Source organism: Tribolium castaneum, chromosome 2, assembly GCF_031307605.1.
Source record: "Tribolium castaneum strain GA2 chromosome 2, icTriCast1.1, whole genome shotgun sequence".
In the NCBI taxonomy this organism is placed as follows: Eukaryota; Metazoa; Arthropoda; class Insecta; order Coleoptera; family Tenebrionidae; genus Tribolium; species Tribolium castaneum.
In genome coordinates, this window is record NC_087395.1 from 2,553,395 (window position 1) to 2,575,516 (window position 22,122).

Below are 22,122 nucleotides of genomic sequence, written 5' to 3' on the forward strand. Positions count from 1 at the left end.
ATCAAAGATGCAATAATCATTCCGCATAGGCAATGTAATAATTGTGAAGCACCAAAATTCGCACAACGCTCAAAATATCCGAATAAACATTTTCCCGCCATTTATGGTTACTGTTTTCGACCTAGCTCAGTGGCGCCCCCAACGGTAATTTTACTTCCGAATAGTAAAAAGAGAAACAAAAAAACACAAGAAAAATAAATAATAGAAATAAAAACAAGACAAGAATAAAGCTAGAAAAAAATTGAATATTATAAAAATGTGACAAAAATAAAAAGTTTAAAAAGGGTCAAGACAAAACTGAGAAAAAAAAGCAACACAAAAAAGGTAAGCAAAAAGAGATCAAAAATACAGATCTGAAAGTATAGTGACGAAACAAAAAGAAGCGCAAAAAAGCAGAATATATTAAAACTAAAAAAAAAAACGGGAAGAGAAAAAAGCAAGACAAACAAACACAGACAAAACTACAAAAAAAAAACTGAGAAAAACACACAACAGAAAATAGCACCACAAAAAAAAGAAAACCAACAAGTAAGAAAAAAGATATAGATAGGTCTATAGAAGTTACGATTTAGAAACAAAAAATATGAGAAATAAGAGTGAAGATAGTAAGAAAGTAAGAACAGAGAGATAGTAATAAAGTAAGAAAAAACAAATGGAATGAAGAGAAACCAGAAAAAAAAACAAAGCAAAATTCACAATTCTAAACACTTTCATAAAAAAATAATAAAACCACACTGATAAAACAATAATGTTATGTATCCATTAAGTCCTAGTGCAATGTTTTTATCGTCGTGTATAATAAATAACAATTATTTTGTACATATTAATAGGTTAAAGTAAATAAAGTATAAAGTATACAAAGTATATAAAAAAAAGTCAGATTTACACTGCTATTATAAGATAAAATAAAATACCATTTGTATACATGAGTAATTTAGTTCATAAATTTCTGTGTAGAAGAACAAACTATGTTCTTACAAAAAAATTATCAGATTGTATAATTAGTAAACTTGTTTAACTAATAATAATTATTAATGTAAAAACTATTTAAACAAAATTGACCCGGCGCATCCACCATTTTTAAATCTTTCAATATTAATTAAATTCCATTATTTGTTTTCAAAATAAAGTTTTGTATGTTGTAAATAGGCTAATTCTAAATCAGATGCTTTATATTTTAAATGAAGAGTTATAATGAGGTGGATTAATGATTTACACAAAAAACCATTGAATACAACATTTTATTTTTCGAATTAGACTAAACAAAACTTAAAAGTACAAAGAATGTCTTCAAAATATTCTGACGTTTTGCACTGAAAAATGTTAACTAAGACTCAAACACAGGAGAAAAGTCGCAAATCTTGCTAGTGTAAAAAAATAAAAGACATTTTTAATTTATCAAAATTTTATTTTTGTTTTACGAAGTGCCGAAAGTGTAAGAAATCAGTATTGTTTTTTGATTAAAAGTAAAAAATAAATACGGCTACAAAAAACACTGTAATACTAAAAAATAAAAAATTACAATTGCCAAGCTTTATTCAAAATTCCAAATAATCACTTTTTACTTTGTGCGTATTATTATACTAAACCGAATCAAAAAATAACTAATTTCAAAAGACAAAAAAAACAAAGGAGACGGAAAGTAAACGAAGAAAAAAAACGATATGAGGAGAATAAACAAAGACACAAAAAACAAAATTAAAAAAACAAGACAAGATGCAGAAGGTTAAAGATAAGAGATATGATAAAGATAATGGACGTAGTATAATGGCATGAAAGATAAGAGTAAAAAAGACGAAATAATAAAAGAAAATGAAGCCATGACAAAGAATAACCTTATAAAATAAAAAAAACAAAAAAGAGCAAAACAAAAATTACTAACTAGAAAAAATAAAGAAAAAGAGATAAAAAAGTTGAGAAAAAAATTACATTTTATTCTATTCGTCGTTGAAACTTTTGTAATCTTGATTAAGTTGGAAATGGTGTTATAAGACTCAAAATAAATTTGTCGCGACGTTTAAACTGTTTATTTGTCCTTTTCAGAAAAAAGACATGTTTTTCCTTCACTGTCCTTAACCTACAAAAATTATTCGCCTAGAGATGACAAAATAAATTGTTGAAACGTCGCTACGAATTTAATGGTCTCATTTATCCTGTGTCATTTAACACCATCTCCAACGTAATCAAGTTTGTTGAGAGAAAAGGGCAATTAGGAAAAAGAGACATGACATAGACGCGAGATGAAAGGCAGAAGTAAGACGATAGACAAAATAAACAAGAAAGAAGGACAAATATTATAGGTTAAATGAACAGAAAAATGTAAAAATAAGGCGAGAGAATAAACAGCTAAGAAAAAACAAAGGAGACAAAGATGATAGGTGAAAAAAAAAACAAATGAAGAAAGAGATTAGAAATACGATGAGGGAATAGATGAAGACGAAAAATACACAGACAAACAAATTTGAAAAAAAGCTGTGAGAACAAACACCACAGAGAACAGAAAAAAGAACAAAAGAGAAGACAAACAACATTTTAGTATTAAATATTAAAAAAAATACAACCACATCAGGGCACTAAGCAAAACAACCACTTAAAATTTTATTTTGCCATAATGTTGTCAGTTTAATTTAATTTTAAACAATATAATAAATAAATTATAAACACTTAAAAACAGCGAGTGCTTTGTTAATAATAAACAGTTATTTATGACAGTAAATCAGTGAAACCTTACAAAAAAACAATTACTTTAAAAAATAATAATACAAATCAGCACATTTATTAACCAATTTTGTATTTTCAGATCTTTATCCATTAAAGACTAAATAATCAGACTAATTTTTATTAGAAAAAAGATCAAAAAAACCTACAAATGATCACAATAGTAATAGAGTGATTGAACTCTTTTAAGAAAATATTAAGGCTAATGGAGATTTCAGCTCAGAAAACTAGCAAAGCGTGTTTTTGTAGACTCAAGATTAATGTCGGAGCAGAGCTCTGCCACTTGTTGAAGCACATCACGGTCATAATCCAGGAAAAATTTTGATTAAATTTCTAAGAATAAGTGTGTTAAGCAACTTCAGGTAAATAAGGGCGGCAATAACTTCCGATTAATCCAGGAAGCGGAGTTTAAAACGTAAATAACAGCAAAAGCTGATTAACCTTCAAAGCAAACGTTTTGTGACTTTGTTTTCATTGCGTATTGCTCGAAATGCCATTCAGATGAAGCCATAAATCGCCTAAAATACATGGCAATCCAATTAAAATATTAGTGGTTGCTTACAAATGCACTAAACTGTAATGATTTTCGCTATTTTAACGTACGAATGGAAATAACTAAAACTCAGTTATAATTATCTTCATGCAAATTGTAATTTTGACCCGATTGCCTTTCACCACAACACACATAATCGAATTATACGTGTCAATTTCTGTAAAAGCAATGGAGTTGTTTGAAAGCCACCGTTGTCATTTATTATTCAATTACCAGACCTGCTCTAATTATTTGAATACGTTAGATTGAGGAACCAAAACAAATAATTTTATTTACGAAAAGACGTACAAGCTTTCCATAAAAAAGATTGAATAACTTGTTACTAAAAATATGTTTTTTATCGCTTGATGTTGAAAATTAATTTCTTTTAAAAAATTTGAAGACTTTATTCAATGTATATTTTACATTGTTGTAATTACAAATTAGGTAAACTAGGGAGAAGACAAACAAAGAAGCGAAACGAAAAAAGAAATATAATCAAAGAAGAATTTAAATATTTCGGCATTTAGAGAAACGTAAACAAAACAAAAAAAGAGAAGAAAGAGGACCAAGAAATGGGTCAAAAAAAGTCGCCAGGGAAGAAAGATGAGAAAAACACAAAACAAAAAAACAATTGACAAAGGTGTAAAACAAAAGTGAAAAGAGACAAAATAAATAATAAAAAAATCGAAGTCGAAGCAATCAAGAAAAAATTAAAATAAAAAAAATTGCGACGAGAAAGAAAAAAAAGAAAATAAACAGCAAAACAAATAAAAAACTTACAAAAAGAAAATAAACTAATAACTAAAATATAGAACCGTAGAAATATAAACAGAGAAAAAAGGAGAGAGAAACAAAAAGGAAAAGTCAAAAAAAGTTACTGAGAAAACAGGGAAGGGTGGTAGAAAAGAAAGAAAAAACGTAAAACAAAAGAGTAAAAACAGAAACAAGAAACATAAGAAAAAAACGAGAACAAAGACAAAAGAAGAGTGACAAGAAAGAAGAGAAACGGAGAACAAGAAAGATGAAAACGAGATGCAAAAAAATACAAACTAAAATTAAAAACAAAAAAATATAAACAAAAAAGTTAAGAATTTCTTTACTAAACTTTTTAAGTTCATATGCATTAATTTTATCTTGTATGCTTAAAGACAAAACAAAAGAAATACGAGAAATAAAAAAGACAAAAGTAGACGAAAGACAAAAATGAAAAAAGACGAAAGTGAAAAGAAATGGAAAGAAAAGAAATGTTGCAGTAGAAATGTGAGTATAAAGAAAAAAAGCAAAAGAAAAGAGGACGGATGAAAAGAAACAGACAAAAAAAAAGGAAAATAAAAGGTGACAAAAAAAAATAATAGCGATAAACACGATAGACGATAGAAAAAAGAGACAAGAAAAAACAAATAAGAGAAAAGACGAGAACAAAACAGACTTGAGATAAGACACAAAAAGTAGAGGTAAAACAAAACAAACAAAATGCAAGAACATAAAAAAAGAAAAAAGAGAAATTTGCTAGACGAAAATAAAAATAAATATGAGTGGAAAGCGAGAGGGAAGAGAAAAATAATAGTAAACAATAAAAACTACAAGAAAAAGAAGACGAGAAAGACGATAGAGTTGACGAGAGATACGAAAAAAAAACTGACAAAACACCAAGACCACAGAGAAGAGAAACAAAATAAAAAGAGACAAAAAACAAGCAAGAAAAAAAAAGAATGAGAGACGAGATAAGAGATACGATAGAAAAAATATAGGAGAAACAAAAGAAATAAAAAACGAGGTTGCAAAAAAGTAATAAGACATAAAAAACAAAAAACAAGAAAAAATAAAAATAGAAAAAGAGAAAAACAATAGAGAACTGAAACGAGAACAAAAAGTGAATTAAAAAAATAAAACAAATAAAGCAAAAAAAAGTGAAACAAAAAAATAATAAAAAATAAATGAACGAGATTTGTAAACTAGTAGAACAAGATGAAAAACAAAACGATGAGTAGAAAAAAAGAGATACAATGAAAAAGCAAACCAAGAAAAAAAAGAAATAAAAAGAAATTAAAAAGTAAGACAAAAACACCAAAAAAAAAGAAACCTGTGAAAAAGATGGCACAATAAAAAATGACAAAACAAAAACAAGAAAATTAAAAAATGGTAAACAAAAACAAAATAAATAAAATAACAAGAAAAAAAAACAAAAAAAGTCAACAAGAGTAAAAACGATAAAGAAAAGAAACGGTATCGAATGATAGAAGATACAGAAAGACGAGAAAAATAAAAGACGAGAGAAAAATAGAATGAGGAACATACATATGAACAAGAAAAAATGTAGAGAATTAAAAACTAGAAAAATGAGTTTAGAGAAGAAAAACGACAGAAGTTTAAAACAAGAAGGGAGACGAGGGGAATAAAATAAATGTAAGAGTTGCTCGATAAGGAAATAAAATCGAAAAAAGTGTGAAAAGTTACTCCTTTTTTTTCTTTTTCTTACGATTATATTTTGTATAATTGTTCCCAGTTTCGCAACAACTTTAACAAGTTTTCAACAAATTTTGTTAACCACCTTTTTTCCGTGTGTCGTTTCCAAAGTGAGTAAAAATCAAATGTAATTTTCCTCACTGTAACAGGGTTCACTTTATTAATAGCTGGTTGATGTTGTTTCAAAGTTCCAGAGGTTTACACGCCGACTAATAAGGTTATGATGTAGCGAGAGATACTTACTTGAAGTAAGTGAGGAGGGCAAGTGACACAAGAAGAGCCACCAGAGACACTCCGTATCCTACGCAGTATATCAATATGATCTGTTGGCGAAACTGCAACAAAGTTCATTTATAATATAAAAACTAAACTACTACTACATATTTGATACTAATAAATTGCTAATTTTCATTACACTTACTTCAAAATCTTCGATGTTAATACAGGTGGTGTAATTTACCCAACTTTTATTAAATTGTTCATTAAAGTTCCATTCACCGTCTTTCTCGCATTTGTAGAAGACGAGACCTGTAACAAAAAGTTGCTGGAAACTTATGGAAAACCTCGTTTATCATCATCACATTTCTGACCGGTCGTTTACCTTTGATGCGAACTTGAAGCTCATAAATCTAACAGTTCTTAGATATTCATTCTATTTGCATAATGCAGAATGTCTGAGTAGGTTTGAGCACCACAAGTTCACGTAATAAATCTATATAAACGTAAGCAGTCTACTAGAAGATGTTTAAAAGTAAAGTCGATCTCAATACATACATCACAATATGTCTGTCTTTAAAATAAAATTTTACATTACGGATTTTCTTTATTTGTCATACAAAAATATTATTAGCTGACGGAACTGAGTATTTTTTAGAAAGAATATTTGTTTACACAATTAGCTAATATAAAAAGAGTTAACAAAATATTATAAAATAAGTAATGAAAATACAAAAATATAATTTCCTAACTGCCTTACAACAAATTAAAATAAAGTAATAAATTTAATTTGCATTTTTTCGAAATAAGAAAGTTCTTCACCGAAAAAAAAACCTCTAAATTCACATACTAGATGAAGTACTTTGAACTACTTCAACAATTTTTCAACAATTTCGGCAAAATTTTTTATCATCGAAATACAATTTTACATTTTGTTGTTTTGATCCAAAGTAATCCTCAAATTTTTATAATATCAAGTGTTCCGGTCTTAATTTAGCGATTGTTTACATTTGTTTGGCAAAATCTTTCAAATTCAGCGAATTTCTCGTCAAGAGATATTTTAGATCAAACAAAACAAACTTACAAATATTTGTGACTAAATTTTATAGTTTTCTGTCTCATTGCCAAAATATTGCTGCTTTTGTGTGAATCAGTTTTTACAAAAAATGTTCTAATGTTAAATAAAATAGTGTGTTTGAAAAAACTTCTAATTTATAAAATTCATAAAAAATTTCACTTGTTTTGTAAATTTTCGAAACATTTTAAGTCATGGAAAGTAATACATTTCCGCTAATTTAAAATTTTTTTAGCTCAGATTTGCTGAATCTTTCGGAACAAGTTAAAATAACAATTTCAATGATTTTTACCAAAATTGATCAAATAAACTTAGCTTTTACCTCACCTTTGACTTTTAACCTGACGATTTTTTACAAATTGTTATTCATTTTTTAATAAATTATTATTATCACAAAAAACGTTTATACATCCAAACAAGAAAAATAACTCAATTTTCGACATAAGTGGGCAAGTTTTTAGGTTGACTTTAACGCAAAATATCTCATGACTACAGATTTTACAGTTTCAGTTTGTTTAGTTGTAATTTCTTGAAAGACAACAAAAAAAATATTGTTTAATTTTTTTTATTTGTTTTAAAGCAAAAAATTAAATAAAAGTCTCAAAAATACAAAAAAGGTGTTATTTGAAATTTTTAGCCTGTTTTTAACGTAATTTCGTAACATGTAAAAAAATAAATATGTAAATTACATTTCTCACTAAAAATTTTCACAAAAAATATGTATCTTTAATAGATTTCTCATCAAGAATTGCTCTAAAATTAATACAATGACTCATAAAAAAAATTTTCATGGATTATTTATAGGTTAGTGGGTTTTCCAATAAAAATGATCACCAATCCTCTTTAAAGCTTCAAGATTTCTTCTTAAAATATGTTCATAACTAAATCAAAGAAAAGAATAATTTAGCGTTTTTCTAATTAATTTTCGCAAAATCTGTTGATGTAAATAAGTTTGTTATAAGTTATAATTTATAATTTTTATAACTTTTCGAATTTTGTTAAGTTTCTAGTCAAAAAGTGTTCATACAAGTCCATTTAAGAAATTTCCGACCTAATAGTAGATTTTTTAAGTATTTTATTATTTATTATTTTTTTATTTATTTTAGACGTGATGTAATAATTTTGAACTTTGTTTTGGTTCAAAAGTTAAAATAAACGTTAGAAAGTGTTACAAATTGAAATTTTACTTGTGTTTGATTTTTTTTAATCAGCGAAAAATGTTTTGAACCTAAATTAATGTTTCTAAATTAATAAAAAAATATGCGTTTGATTCTCTAGTTTCTTGTTGTAAAATACTTAGTGTCATAAAAACGTCACTAAAAAGATTTCAAAATTTAAGGAGAACATTTGGCTAATTCTCGAAAATTTTTAAGTTTTTCGCTGAAAAGGTAATTCCTAGTAACAAAAAATAATACATTGTAATTAACAATTTTTTGTATCGTTTTTGCAGTATCTTTCAATATTAATAGCAAATTTCTCGTCGAACGATGCCCTACATTTATTACATTTACCAATAATACATTTTTTCAATTTTTTGGTTAAGTGAGTTTTTTACTGAAAAAATCGTATCTGACATACTTTAACAATTATTTTCCATTATTACTTTCCCAAAATCTTTTGAATTTTGTTCATTTATCGTTGAAATATGTTTCTAAATAGACAGTCATTTGGTTCCTACCACATTTTGACAAAATTGGTTGAATTTAATGAATTACTTTTATTATTTTTTCTAATAAATCTGTTCAATTCAAGTAACGCATTTCCCACACAATTTTGAAAATTTCTACATCTTTGTAAATATTTCCAGTTTCTTAAAAAAAAAGAAGTTCACAGCAAGCAACACATTTTAGAACTGATTTAAAAACGTTTCTCTTCGTATTGGTTCAAAAGCTATTTAAAAATAGTTACAAGTAATGTATCAGCCTTATTTTAACGATTTGTTGCTTATCTTTGGCAAAGAAAAATTTAACTAGTAACTATTAGCTATTTCAAAACCATAAAACGCCAACGTCGCATCTTCCCTCAAAATTAGCTGTTAAATAGCTTTATACTTTCAATCACAGTTCTGATTGATCATTAATAACTATCTTAGTATTTTAACAATTTTATTTAACAAAATAATTCAGTAAAATGCGACGCTAATTAACAATAGTTAATTAAATTCAATTCTGGATTATTCGAGTAATCTATTATTTGCAGTATAAATATGTATCTTCACACTTCTCATTCTCAGATAGATGCAATATGTTTAGCTTCATACAATACTCCAGTATCTTATAATGGCAACAGGTGGGTAATTTATTTTACAAGTGGGGTGTATTTACAACTTAATCCTCAAGTTTGCTAGCTTTCTCGAGAAATATCATTGAATTAAAAAACAATTATTTCCAATAAGCTAATATCAAAGCACTTTACTAACCAAATAACGTAAATTATGAAATTGTGTTCATGATCTGCAACTGTTGCCATTTACATAAAGCGACACATGGTAGAGGCAGTTGGGATGTGATCAGCAGTAAAACTCATAAATAATAACTGCTCTGACAGGACTAGCACTGTTGGTGATCCAAACTGCAATTATTTGGTCAACTTTTATCTTTGTTCTGGGGAGGTTACATATTTTGCATTCGAATTGTAATCAGAGACCGGATTTTTGAGAGGTTAAAAATTCTATTTAGGTGCATCAGAAATACATTTAAAATACATTTTTGAAAGCATTTATTTAACTTGCTTTGTTGTCTGTCTGTCTGTTTCATATTTTCGGAGCCAAATTTGAAAGGGTTCCCATTGTCCCAATGAATTGAAATTTTGCATACTTACTTAATCTGCGTGACAATGCATTCCCCTAAAGACGTTAAATAAGATTTTTAAGTTATAAGTTATGTTTACAAATGGGTTTTCGATGTGTACATACCGTAACTTATAGCAACTTTAATGATATGTTGATTATTGGAAAATATATTATTACCTAATCATTTTCATTACGTTTCGTTACAAACAAATGTCGCTATTTTTTTAAATACATTTATCTTAGACGATAGAATATAGACGCAAAACAGAGGTTAGAATGTGCTTTCAATGCTAATAGCTGTTTTCTATTACATATCACCAAACAAATTTGCACAAATCAGCAAAATAATGGTATTACAATAAGACAGTGAAACTAAATCTCAGAGAAATAACGTTTAGAATAAATAAAGACTAAAAAGCAATAAATAAAAAAAATTAAAATTTTTTTTTAGAAAAAAGGTTTTATTTAATAGATGCACTAAAAAGTAAAAAATAATTTTCGATCAGAAGAGAATATTTTTGCTTTCAAATTGGAATTTTAAAATTTATAAAACCTTTTGGAAACAGTGCTCAATTTAAGAAAGAATTCTGTAATGCCGTATTGTTATGACTTATGACCGTTCCCAAAGCTTTTATAAACTTTAAGATCCTAATTTGTAAGCAGAAATATTGTCCTCTGATAGAAAAACATTATTTGTCACTATTTAGTGCATCTTTTAAATAAAAGTTTTTTTCTAAAAAAACATTTTTTTATTTCTATATTAATTTCTGCAGCTAGAAAAATAAAATAGTATAATTGTTATACGAGTTTTATAAAACGTTCTATTGTAGCACGAATGGTTTTGGAGCACGACGAAGGAGTGCCAGAATTAACTCTTATAAAACGAATGTAATATACTATTCTTTCTACTTTCTATGTTTGTTGTTTCTTTTGTTTAGTTTAACTTTTTAATTTAATTATTCGGGTTTTATGAATAAAAAGGAGAATATTTTTGTGTACAAATTAGGATTTTAAAATTTATAAAAGCTATGAGAACACTGCTTAATTTAAGAAAGTAATTCTGTAATGCTGTATTGTTATGACCGTTCCCAAAGCTTTTATAAATTTTAAAATCCTAATTTGTAAGCAGAAATATTGTCCTTTGATAGAAAAACATTATTTGTCACTATTTAGTGCATCTATTAAATAAAAGTTTTTTTCTAAAAAAACATTTTTTTATTTTTTCATTTATTAATTTCCACAGCTAGAAAAATAAAATATTATAATTAATATACGAGTTTTATAAAACGTTCTATTGTGGCACGAATGGTTTTGGAGCACGACGAAGGAGTGCCAGAATACTATTCTTTCTACTTTCAATCTATGTTGTTTCTTTTGTTTAGTTTAACTTTTTAATTTAATTATTCGGGTTTTATCAATAAACGACTTGACGCTGTTGACAAATCGCACACTAGATTACAATGACGTCTGATGACACCCAGCCCAGCACTGCCAATACAACTCCTAAAAATTTACTAAAAGCAGTTGCACATAAGTTCTCTTTTTGTGAAACTACTTTCGGTAGGAAAAGTAGAAAAACATAATTTTTATTGCAATAAATTTCATTACAAAAACAAATTAATACTTTTTATGGCACGAGAAAGCTATAAAGAAGTTAATTAATTGTTGCACCTAAATATTGTTCTAAATTTTCGGCTGTAAAATTGATTCTATTGCCTTCATAAACGTCGAAGGTTTTGCTACTTCTGGCAGTCTTTAACAGTCACACATATCAAAGTGTTTTAATAGAGACAACAAAGCTCAACTGTTGCAGCGTTGTTTGTTTGAAAACAGTCGCGAAACTTCTTGACTTGTCCTTGAGTCTGTGCATGACAATGATGTAAATTAGAATTTGTAGTTCAAGTGTTAATAGTCTTTGCTCGCTAATTGATGTGTGTGCATATAAAGCGAGAGATGTGGCATTCTATAAATTTAATCGTTATTAGCAAATATTGCATCAAAGTGCCCTATAACTTTGATCTTAAGTTAGCAACATGTTAATAGATATTATTGTGTGCCAACTAAGTTCAGGGACTCACGACGTAAAAATGCGTGTTTAACACTCGACTTCATCCAAGAAATGTAATAAATTTCAAATCGATTACGAAGAAACACTCCTACAGTGTTGCCTCATTTGTTCCATGTTTTACATGACATTAAATTTGATTGCAGTGTTCTCGAGTCAGTAGTGCCTTATAACGATCCTCCAAAATCATACAGAGGAAAACAGTTCAGCTGTTTGTTGATTTCAAAGACGCATAAAATACTTAAGATTTTCGCGGTATTTGAAGCGAATTTCTTAGTAATTCATGAAGAAATTGCAAATATTGTCACGAACGCAACTTACAAAACGGTATCAAGTTTAGCTATAAAGACTTGTCTTGATGCATGAAGCGTTTTCAACGGTTTAAACGTGCAAGTTTTTCGCCAGAAAGTGTTGAGCTTACTTCTGCAAAAGTGTGATTTTATGACGACTCTTTGAGTCTGTTTTGCTTTTTTTTAAAGAAATGTTAATAAATCACTGACACATTAAACAAAATAGTTACTTTTAATCTAACTTTCAACGTAAGAAGTTTACAATATTTTGTTTTTTAAATCAAAATTTACTCTACAGGTCCAGAGACATTGTTAATTCGTCCTTTTACTATAAAGTGTTTTCCTGTTACTGAAGTGTGATGATGACTTTTCATCTGATAAGAATCATTCAAAAAATGAGAATTCATTTTCTTGGTACAAGTAGCTTAATTTCAAGTAATAAATAAAAATTCTATATATACCTATTAGCTGTCTCAATGTAAACGCCAACGTGTCATTTTACCAAATTATTTTTTTTAAATAAGGTTGATAAAAAAGTGAAATAGTTACTAATGATTAAATTTCTCATTAAAAGTACAAATTACATTGGCTATTAGTTTTTCGTTAAAGAAATTCAATAAAATGTGTTCGAATAATAAAGTTAAAATTAGTGAAAATTATAAACTAAAACAAAAAACCTCTAAAATGCAAACGAAATGCAAAATACTGAAAAATTAAAACAACCATTTAATTCAAAGTCAAAAAATTATACTTGTAATATTTAATATTTGTCAAAATTACTCAGTCTTTTAAGATTTTTTTACCAGGTTTGTTTGTTTTGAAAGTTTTTCAGTTTTACCAACTTTTTAGGTTTCTAGTTCGAATCCATCAATTTCAATTTGATTGTGCTTGACTGTCAATTACATTTTACAAAACTTTAGATATTTCAAGTTTTTTTGAATTGTAACTGCAAAGCATCTGCAAAGTACCGATTGTAGATAACGATACTATAACAATCTTGTGTATTTGTTCAAACTGTATTATGACTATGAGAAAAAAATTTACTGGCAATAAACTCTCAACAAAAAAATTAATAAAATTTTTTAAAACATTGTAGTCTGAAACTGAAAAACCCAAAAAACTCAAACAATAGGTATTACCATCTGATTAAAAGCTACGAAAGTGTCAACATTGCATTTTTAAATATTAATAAAATTGTAGAATAATTTTATAAGTGATTATTAAATTTGCCATTAATAACTAATATAATTTATAGTTTAAAGTCCATGAAAATTTATAACAAATAATTTTGAGAGAAAATGGGATGTTGCTATTTTTATTTAATTAGAATAAATACCTATTTACATGAATTTGAAAAACATACACATCTGGAGAAATCTGATAGAAAATAATCTTTCTAATTAACAATCTTGAAGTTACCATCACTACAAATGTGGCTTTGAGTTGCGTTCTTAGTAGAGATGGGCGTGTCAACAATACAAGGTAGACATTTCATTTGTTTAATTGTCAATAAATACCTCGACGTAAAGATCTAAAGAGATGTCAAGAATGTCAACTAAGTCAACAATATAGAAATAATAAATTTTGACATTATACTGATAATGTTAGACTATAAAATTGGTGTATAATTTGTTCAAAATAAAACTTAAGGGTAGAAGAAAACTTTTAGACAATAGAAAATATGTGATATAAAAAATATAAAAACAAATAAACAAACAATATTCTCAAAAAAGAGTAAAAACAAATCAAATATTTTTTTTTCATTTCTGCGCTTCAACTTTTATTCTCTTCGTATACGTTCTTAATAGAAAATAAAAATAAAACACAACATAACTTTAAATTCTCATTATTGAGCTAGTGTTGACCTTGTTGACATTGCAGACATTGTCTACGCAGTTGTAGGTATTATATATTTTTTTATATTTTCAGATATTCCATGAATGTTTTTTTAGTTAAAATCTATTTAAGATTTCAAAATTTATAATTTGTTTTTGCTTTATCTATTTCTAATTTATTCAGGTTTTCGCAGGTTTACTTTACTTTTTATAATTTCCATATTTAAATTAAAGGGCAAACTTATCTCTATCATAATTATAGCTTAAAAGTATATTTGTGACTCGATATTAATTAGTTTATAAAAATTAAAAACAAGTTATAAGCATTTTTATTTAAGTGTTTTTATAAAAGTTTGAAAGACTAGGTATTAAGTTAGAAAGAAACTTTTGGTATAAAGCAGATCATAATAGAACAAATTACTTATATATTATTTAAAAGCTTATTTTGTAGCATTTAATATAACGTAGTACTTACGTGTCGATTATTAATGTGAGAACTCAAGTGCGGGCAAAACGTTCCTTCCAAAATAATATTTTCTCTATTAAATTATTGCTATGTTTGTAAGTAAATAATTTAAAAAAAAAAGTAAAAAAAGTAAAAGAAAAACAAATTACACAGGTGATGTTATGGACAAAAAATAAATCAGCCTTTAGAAAACAAAAATTTATTTTGCGTATGATTAGAACGTTATATTTAAAAAATATGTTTTCCGAATTAGGCTTTTATTCTTCTGCTTTTGTTCATTATCGACAATGTCAAATTGCCAAAAATAGAAAACAATGATTTTTGCAATACTCAAATTTTTTTAATGACAATTTTTCAAAATAATCAAAAATTTAAACTGCAATACCTTATATAAAATATTACGAATGAATTTAAAGACATTACAAAAAACTGAACACTTTTTTATATGGAGAGACCAGGGGTGTCAAATATTCTAGAAACGATCTGAAAATAAATATTTTTGTTTGTAAGTTGCTAAACACAAAAAAATAATATTTTATTTGATAAAAACCAATACAAAAGATATACAAATATGTGTGCGCATATCTTACTTAACTTAAGGTCATACACTTATCTCATCTCCTAATAGATTAGTGTCATTACACCAAACATATCACACAAACAGGTTAGTTATTTGATCGTTTTATCAGCTCGGGATTTTTATATTTTTCGACAGAATGCCAACACTTTTCGACATTCTGGGCGTGTCTGTAGCCCTCCTGGTCATCACGTACGCTTACTTCAAATGGCGCTTCCAATATTGGCGCCAAAAAAACGTACCATTCCTCCCACCCACAGTCCCCTTCGGCAACTTCAACATGTTGCGACAAAGAGACAACGGCGGCATCCTTTTAAAAAAATTCTATGACGAGATGAAATCCCACGGATGGAAACACGGAGGTTTCTACTCCCTCTTCCAACCCGGCTATCTAGTAATTGACTTGGACTATTTGAAGAACATCATGACAAAAGATTTCGACCATTTCACCGACCGGGGCTTTTACTACAACGAGAAAGACGACCCTCTCAGTGCACACCTATTTGCATTAGGGGGCGAAAAGTGGCGTAATTTACGAACCAAAATAACCCCAACTTTCACCTCGGGAAAAATGAAGCAAATGTTCCAAATTTTGGTCGACTGTACGCCGGATCTAATCGAACGAATTGATTCGTTTTGTCGTGAAAAAAAACCAATCGATATTAAAGAATTATTGGGGTGTTTTACCACAGATATAATCGGGTCGTGTGCTTTTGGTCTCCAGTTTAACACTTCGAAAGACAAGAATTCGCCCTTTCGGGAGTATGGACGCAAGGCTTTCACGCCAACATATTTCGATATTGTTAAGATGACTTTTGCGATGGCTTTCCCCAGACTGGCACTTGCACTCAAACTGAGAATGACCCGGAAAGATGTTTCAGATTTTTTCCTCCAGCTTGTACGAGATACAGTAAAGTACCGAGTGGAAAATAATTACAGTCGCAAGGATTTTATCCAATTGTTGATCGATTTAAAAAGTCTGACAATTGAGGAAATAGCGGCCCAATGTTTCGTGTTTTTTATTGCCGGTTTTGAGACTTCTTCCACAACCATGACGTTCGTTTTGTATGAGTTAAGTCGAAGACATGACTTGCAGCAAAAACTCAGAAATGAGATTAACACAGTTTTGGCCAAATATGATGGCCATATGACATACGAAGCCATTCAAGACATGAAATATATGGACCAGGTCATAAACGAAGCCTTACGAATGTATCCACCAGTTCCCCTCCTGAGCAGGAAATGTGTCAAAGATTACAAAATCCCTGATCAAGAAATAATTATTGATAAAGGTACCACGGTCTGTATCCCAATTTGGGGCATTCATTATGATAAAGATTATTATCCTGAACCTGAGATCTTTGATCCTGAGAGGTTTAATGAGGATAATAAAAAATCAAGGCATCATTATGCCCACCTTCCTTTCGGTGAAGGGCCAAGGATTTGTATAGGTATGAAAATGACATTGAAAAATTAAATTTGATGATTTTTTTCAGGATTACGGTTTGGTTTAATGCAAACGAAAGTCGGGTTGGCAACACTGTTGCAAAATTACAACTTTCGGGTAGCAGGAAGGACACAAGAACCGTTAAAGTATAAAGTAGCGTCGTTTGTTTTAGCTGCAGAAGGAGAAATTTGGCTCGATGCTGAAAAGTTGTGACTGAACAGTTTTATTTTCTAGTCTTGTGTTTTTTGTTGTTTGTTGTTCTTTAATAAAATACTTCAGATACATTTAATTTTGTTTGACTAAAACGATTACATTAAAGAGTTTTGTTTACGATAAACAAAATTAAGAAAAAACAGACCTGGAAACACTTGCCACTTGGCAAAACAATACATCGTGAATTATAAAGATAATTTGAGGTAACAAAAATAGTTAACCCCCTAAGAAGTGACTGTCAGTTCATTATTTTTTACAATCGAAAACCCTTTGTAAGTTTTATTTTCCGCGTAAATTTAGAAAAATGCTCCACCTGATAATCCTTAAGAACATAAATAAAAATTTAATTTTGAAAATATTTGTTAAGACTCTAACTAATGACCTTCAAAGCTGAGAACCTATTTGACAAGATTTGTTTTCAACAAAAATCATAAAAATTGCTTTATAAAAATACGCTTAAGAAAAAAAATAAAATTTGAATCCTGAAGATATTTTCAAAAAACGAAAAAAATTGCTAAAGTCCTAACTAGTCACCGTTGATTAATTTTTTTTTAAATTAAGACTCTTTTAATAAATTTTTTTCTGCAAAAGTTTGCAAAAAAAGACACTTGAGAAAAATATAAAATCAGCGTTGTGAAAATAGTTTGAGAAAACGAAAATATATTAAGTCCCTAACTAACTAGTAACTGACGGTTTATCATTTTTTCAGTCTAAAACCCTTTGGTAAGCTTTGTTTTCCGTAAGAATCTAAAAACTGCTATACGAGAAAACACCTAAGAAAAAAATGTATATTTCAAAAATTGTTTATAAAACAAAAAAACTGATTCTCGATCTATCAATTTTTCATTCTCCAAGGTTCTTTTGACAAACTTTCTCTTTTGCAGTTGGTTATAGAGGTAACATTTGAAAAAAATTAAATTTAAAACTTAAAGATATTTTTAGAAAAAAAATCGTTAGGCAAAAAAAATCTTAACGCACTAACTATTAACTCGTTCATTAATTTTTCACAAGTTATATTTTCAGAAATATTTCGAAGAATTACTACACACGGGATAACACTTTAAAATAAAAAGTTTATAAAGATACTTTAAGAAAACAATAAAATCCATTGAAACCCTTACTGGCTTAAGTATTGTTAGTCTGTCAGTTTATCCTTTCTATAAAAACAAAGGCCCTTTTACAAAACTTTGCTTTTAGAAAAAATCAACAAAATTTTATAGATGATTCGTCTTAGAACGAGCCAAACCATTCCAGTTTTTATAAACTTGTAACTCGTCTAATTCGGAAATTTGTTACGTTTAAGAAGAAATATGATTTTTACGATTCATTGCTTAAAATCTAAGTAAATTGTTCTTAGAGAAAATTTAAGTTTAAGTTTATACATTTTTATGCTTTCTTGTACTAGTGTCTAAATCATAATCGCAGCCTGAAAAATAAGCCACGGAATGACAATGCAAAAAAAAAGTTTGTAGAGTGAAGATACTATGTTGAGAAAAACAAGAACATACATTAAGAGCAAAACTATTGAAATTCGTCGGTTTATCATTGTTTTACATTCGAAGGCATTTTTGAAAAGTTTTCTAGTCAGAAAAGATTGGAATGTTTTTAAATGTTTTGCCAAAAAACGATTTGACAAATATTTTGTGAAAAGAGAAAATTGATTACAGATCTAAAAAATGATTAGGGATTAGCAATTTTTATCACAATCAAAGACTCAAAAAGCTACATTTTCTACACAAAATCAGGAAAGTTGTACGAATGGTCGTCTGAGATAGTTTGTATAAATCGTCTAATTTTAAAAAATGTTATGTTTAAAGAAATATTTTAAGAACATCCCTTGCTTTAAACCTAGATAAATTTCATTTTCTAAAACTCCGTCTCTTACACCATTTGGAAAATATTTTATTTTTAAAAGAGTTTTTGATAAATGTTTTTGCACTATTTTATTTAAGTATTTTAACATAATAGTCAAAAGCGATCTTAAAAATTTACGGAGAATAAAGTAACACTATCCACAAAAACCTTTTAGTTTTTTGTAGTTTATTTTTGCTTATATTTGCTTAACTAAAAGCTAAATCACCCAAAATATGATAAGTGAGTTTTAACATGTTCTTACAAATTAAATGAGTTTTGGTTCGGAAACAAACTAACCGAGTAAAATCAGGTAAAAATAACATCAGTTAAACCTAGCTTGTAATATTTAGCGGTTTAAAAATCTTCACTTTACTTCTTTCAGTTTAGTTGAATTTTCTCCGATCATGAATACAATTTTTTTTATAAAACCAATCGACTTTGTCTGTGACCATCTTCTCGTGATTATTTTGGATCAAAAGTGAAAAAATTTATAGACTGAAGTAACTCCGAGTTTCACCTTAGGAAAAATAAAGCAAATGTTCAAAATTTTGGTCGACTGTACGCCGGATCTAATTGAACGAATTGATTCGTTTTGTCGTGAGAAAAAACCAATTGATATTAAAGAAGTGTTGGGGTGTTTTACCACAGACATAATTGGATCGTGTGCTATTGGACTCCAGTTTAACACTTCAAAAGACAAGAATTCGCTTTTTCGGGAGTATGGACGCAAGGCTTTCACGCCAACATATTTCGATCTTATTAAGATGAGTTTTGCGATGGCTTTCCCCAGACTTGCACTTGCATTCAAACTGAGAATGACTCGGAAAGATGTTTCAGATTTTTTCCTTCAGCTTGTACGAGATACAGTAAAGTACCGAGTGGAAAATAATTACAGTCGCAAGGATTTTATTCAACTGTTGATCGATTTACAAAATCTGACAAATGAGGAAATAGCAGCCCAATGTTTCGTGTTTTTTATTGCCGGTTTTGAGACTTCTTCCACAACCATGACGTTTGTTTTGTATGAGTTAAGTCGAAGACAAGACTTGCAGCAAAAACTCAGAAATGAGATTAACACAGTTTTGGCCAAATATGATGGCCATATGACATACGAAGCCATTCAAGACATGAAATATATGGACCAGGTCATAAACGAAGCCTTACGGATGTATCCACCAGTTCCCCTCCTAAGCAGGAAATGTGTCAAAGATTACAAAATCCCCGATCAAGAAATAATTATTGATAAAGGTACCACGGTCTGTATCCCAATTTGGGGCATTCATTATGATAAAGATTATTATCCTGAACCTGAAATCTTTGATCCTGAGAGGTTTAATGAAGATAATAAAAAATCAAGGCATCATTATGCCCACCTTCCTTTCGGTGAGGGGCCAAGGATTTGTATAGGTATGAAAATGACATTGAAAAATTAAATTTGATGATTTTTTTCAGGATTACGGTTTGGTTTAATGCAAACGAAAGTCGGGTTGGCAACACTGTTGCAAAATTACAACTTTTGGGTAGCAGGAAGAACACAAGAACCGTTAAAGTATAAAGTAGCGTCGTTTATTTTAGCTGCAGAAGGAGAAATTTGGCTTGATGCTGAAAAGTTGTGACTGAACAGTTTTATTTTCTAGTCTTGTGTTTTTTAATGTTTGTTGTTTTTTAATAAAATATTTTAAATACGTTTAATTTTGTTTGACCAAAACGACTCCATTAAAAAGTTTTGTTTATAATAAACAAAATTAAGAAAAAACAGACCTGGAAACACTTGCCAAAACAATAAATCGTGAATTATAAAGATAATTTGAGGTAATAAAAATTAGTAAACCCCCTAAGTAGTGACTGTCAGTTTATTATACAATCGAAAACCCTTTGTAAGTTTTATTTTCCTCGTAAATTTGGAAAAATGCTACACCTGATAATGCTTAAGAACATAAATAAAATTTTTATTTTGAAAATATTTGTTAAGACTCTAACTAATGACCTTCAAAGTTGAGAACCTTTTTGACAAGATTTGTTTTCAACAAAAATCATAAAAATTGCTTTATAAAAATACGCTTAAGAAAAAAAATAAAATTTGAATCCTGAAGGTATTTTCAAAAAACGAAAAAAATTGATAAAGTCCTAACTAGTCACCGTTGATTCATTTTTTTTTTAAATTAAGACTATTTTAATAAAATTTGTTTTCTGCAAAATTTGCAAAAAAAAGACATTTGAGAAAAATATAGAATCAGTGTTGTGAAGATAATTTGAGAAAACGAAAATATATTAAGTCCCTAACTAACAAGTAACTAACGGTTTATCATTTTTTCACTCAAAAACCCTATGGTAAGCTTTGTTTTCCGTAAGAATCTAAAAACTGCTATACGGGAAAGCACCTAAGAAAAAAATGTGTATTTCGAAAATTGTTTATAAAACAAAAAAATTAATTCTCGATCTATCAATTTTTCATACTCCAAGGTCCTTTTGACAAACTTTCTCATTTGCAGTTGGTTATAGAGATAACATTTGAAAAAAATTAAATTTGTAACGTAAAGATATTTTTAGAAAAAAAATCGTTAGGCAAAAAAAAATCTTAAAGCCCTAACTATTAACTGTCTGTTTACTTCTTTTTCACAAGTTGTATTTTCAGAAATATTTCGGAGAATTATTACACACGAGATAACACATTAAAATAAAAAGTTTGTAAAGATACTATAACAAAACAATAAAATCCATTAAGACCCTAAGTATTGTTAGTCTGTCAGTTTATCCTTTCTATAAAAACAAAAGTCCTTTTACAAAACTTAGCTTTTAGAAAAAATCAACAAAATTTTATAGATGATTCGTCTTAGAACAAGACAAACAATCCCAGTTTTTATAAACTTGTAACTCGTCTAATTCGGAAATTTGTTACGTTTAAGAAAAAATATGTTTTTTACGATTCATTGCTTAAAATCGAAATAAATTGTTCTTGGAGAAAATTTAAGTTTAATTATATACTTTTTTATGTTTTCTTGTACTAGTGTCTAAATCATAATCGCAGCCTGAAAAATAAGACACGGAATGACATTGCAAAAGAAAAAAGTTTGTTGAGTGAAGATACTATGTTTAGAAAAACAAGAACATACATTAAGACTCAAACTATTGACATTCGTCAGTTTATCATTTTTTTACATTCGAGGACATTTTTCAAAAGTTTTCTATTCTGAAAAAATTGGAATGTTTTTGAATGTTTTGCCAAAAAACGATTTGGCAAATATTTTGTGAAAAGAGAAAATTTATCACAGATCTAAGAAGTGATTGGGGATTAACAATTTATTTCACAGTCAAAGACTCAAAAAGCTACATTTTCTACACAAAATCAGGAAAGTTGTACGGATGATAGTCTGGGATAGTTTGTATAAATCGTCTAAGTCTAAAAAATGTTACGTTTAAAAAAGTATTTTAAAAACATCCTAAATTTGTGGAGTAAAGTAGCTTGCTACGTTTATGATAAAGTTATAATCACATTTATCACAATGCTACACTCAGAAGAGTAAAGATACTGTGTTGGAAAAACTAGGACATTCATTAAAACCGAAACTATTGA

At 28.3% G+C, this 22,122-nt stretch overlaps 3 protein-coding genes across 4 annotated transcripts in view; 2 read left to right on the forward strand and 1 right to left on the reverse strand.

Annotated features, from left to right (window-relative positions):
- Positions 1-22,122, reverse strand: part of Dh31-R (Diuretic hormone 31 Receptor) — a 147,459-nt gene that overhangs the window by 71,652 nt on the left and 53,685 nt on the right. For both annotated transcript variants that reach the window (XM_064354762.1, XM_064354761.1), the window contains exons 4-5: positions 6,141-6,247; positions 5,963-6,054 (exon numbers count right to left, since the gene is read on the reverse strand). In XM_064354762.1, coding sequence (XP_064210832.1) covers positions 5,963-6,054; positions 6,141-6,247 — 199 coding nt within the window. The remainder of the gene's footprint in view (positions 1-5,962; positions 6,055-6,140; positions 6,248-22,122) is intronic.
- On the forward strand, positions 14,981-16,765 carry LOC657560 (probable cytochrome P450 6a14). The gene is made up of 3 exons (XM_008192152.3): positions 14,981-15,121; positions 15,173-16,485; positions 16,531-16,765. Exons 2-3 carry the CDS (start codon positions 15,174-15,176, stop codon positions 16,692-16,694), a joined length of 1,476 nt encoding a protein of 491 aa, XP_008190374.1. The 5' UTR covers positions 14,981-15,121; position 15,173; the 3' UTR covers positions 16,695-16,765.
- On the forward strand, positions 19,076-20,221 carry LOC135265343 (probable cytochrome P450 6a14). Its single transcript, XM_064354763.1, has 2 exons — positions 19,076-19,955; positions 20,001-20,221. Exons 1-2 carry the CDS (start codon positions 19,085-19,087, stop codon positions 20,162-20,164), a joined length of 1,035 nt encoding a protein of 344 aa, XP_064210833.1. The 5' UTR covers positions 19,076-19,084; the 3' UTR covers positions 20,165-20,221.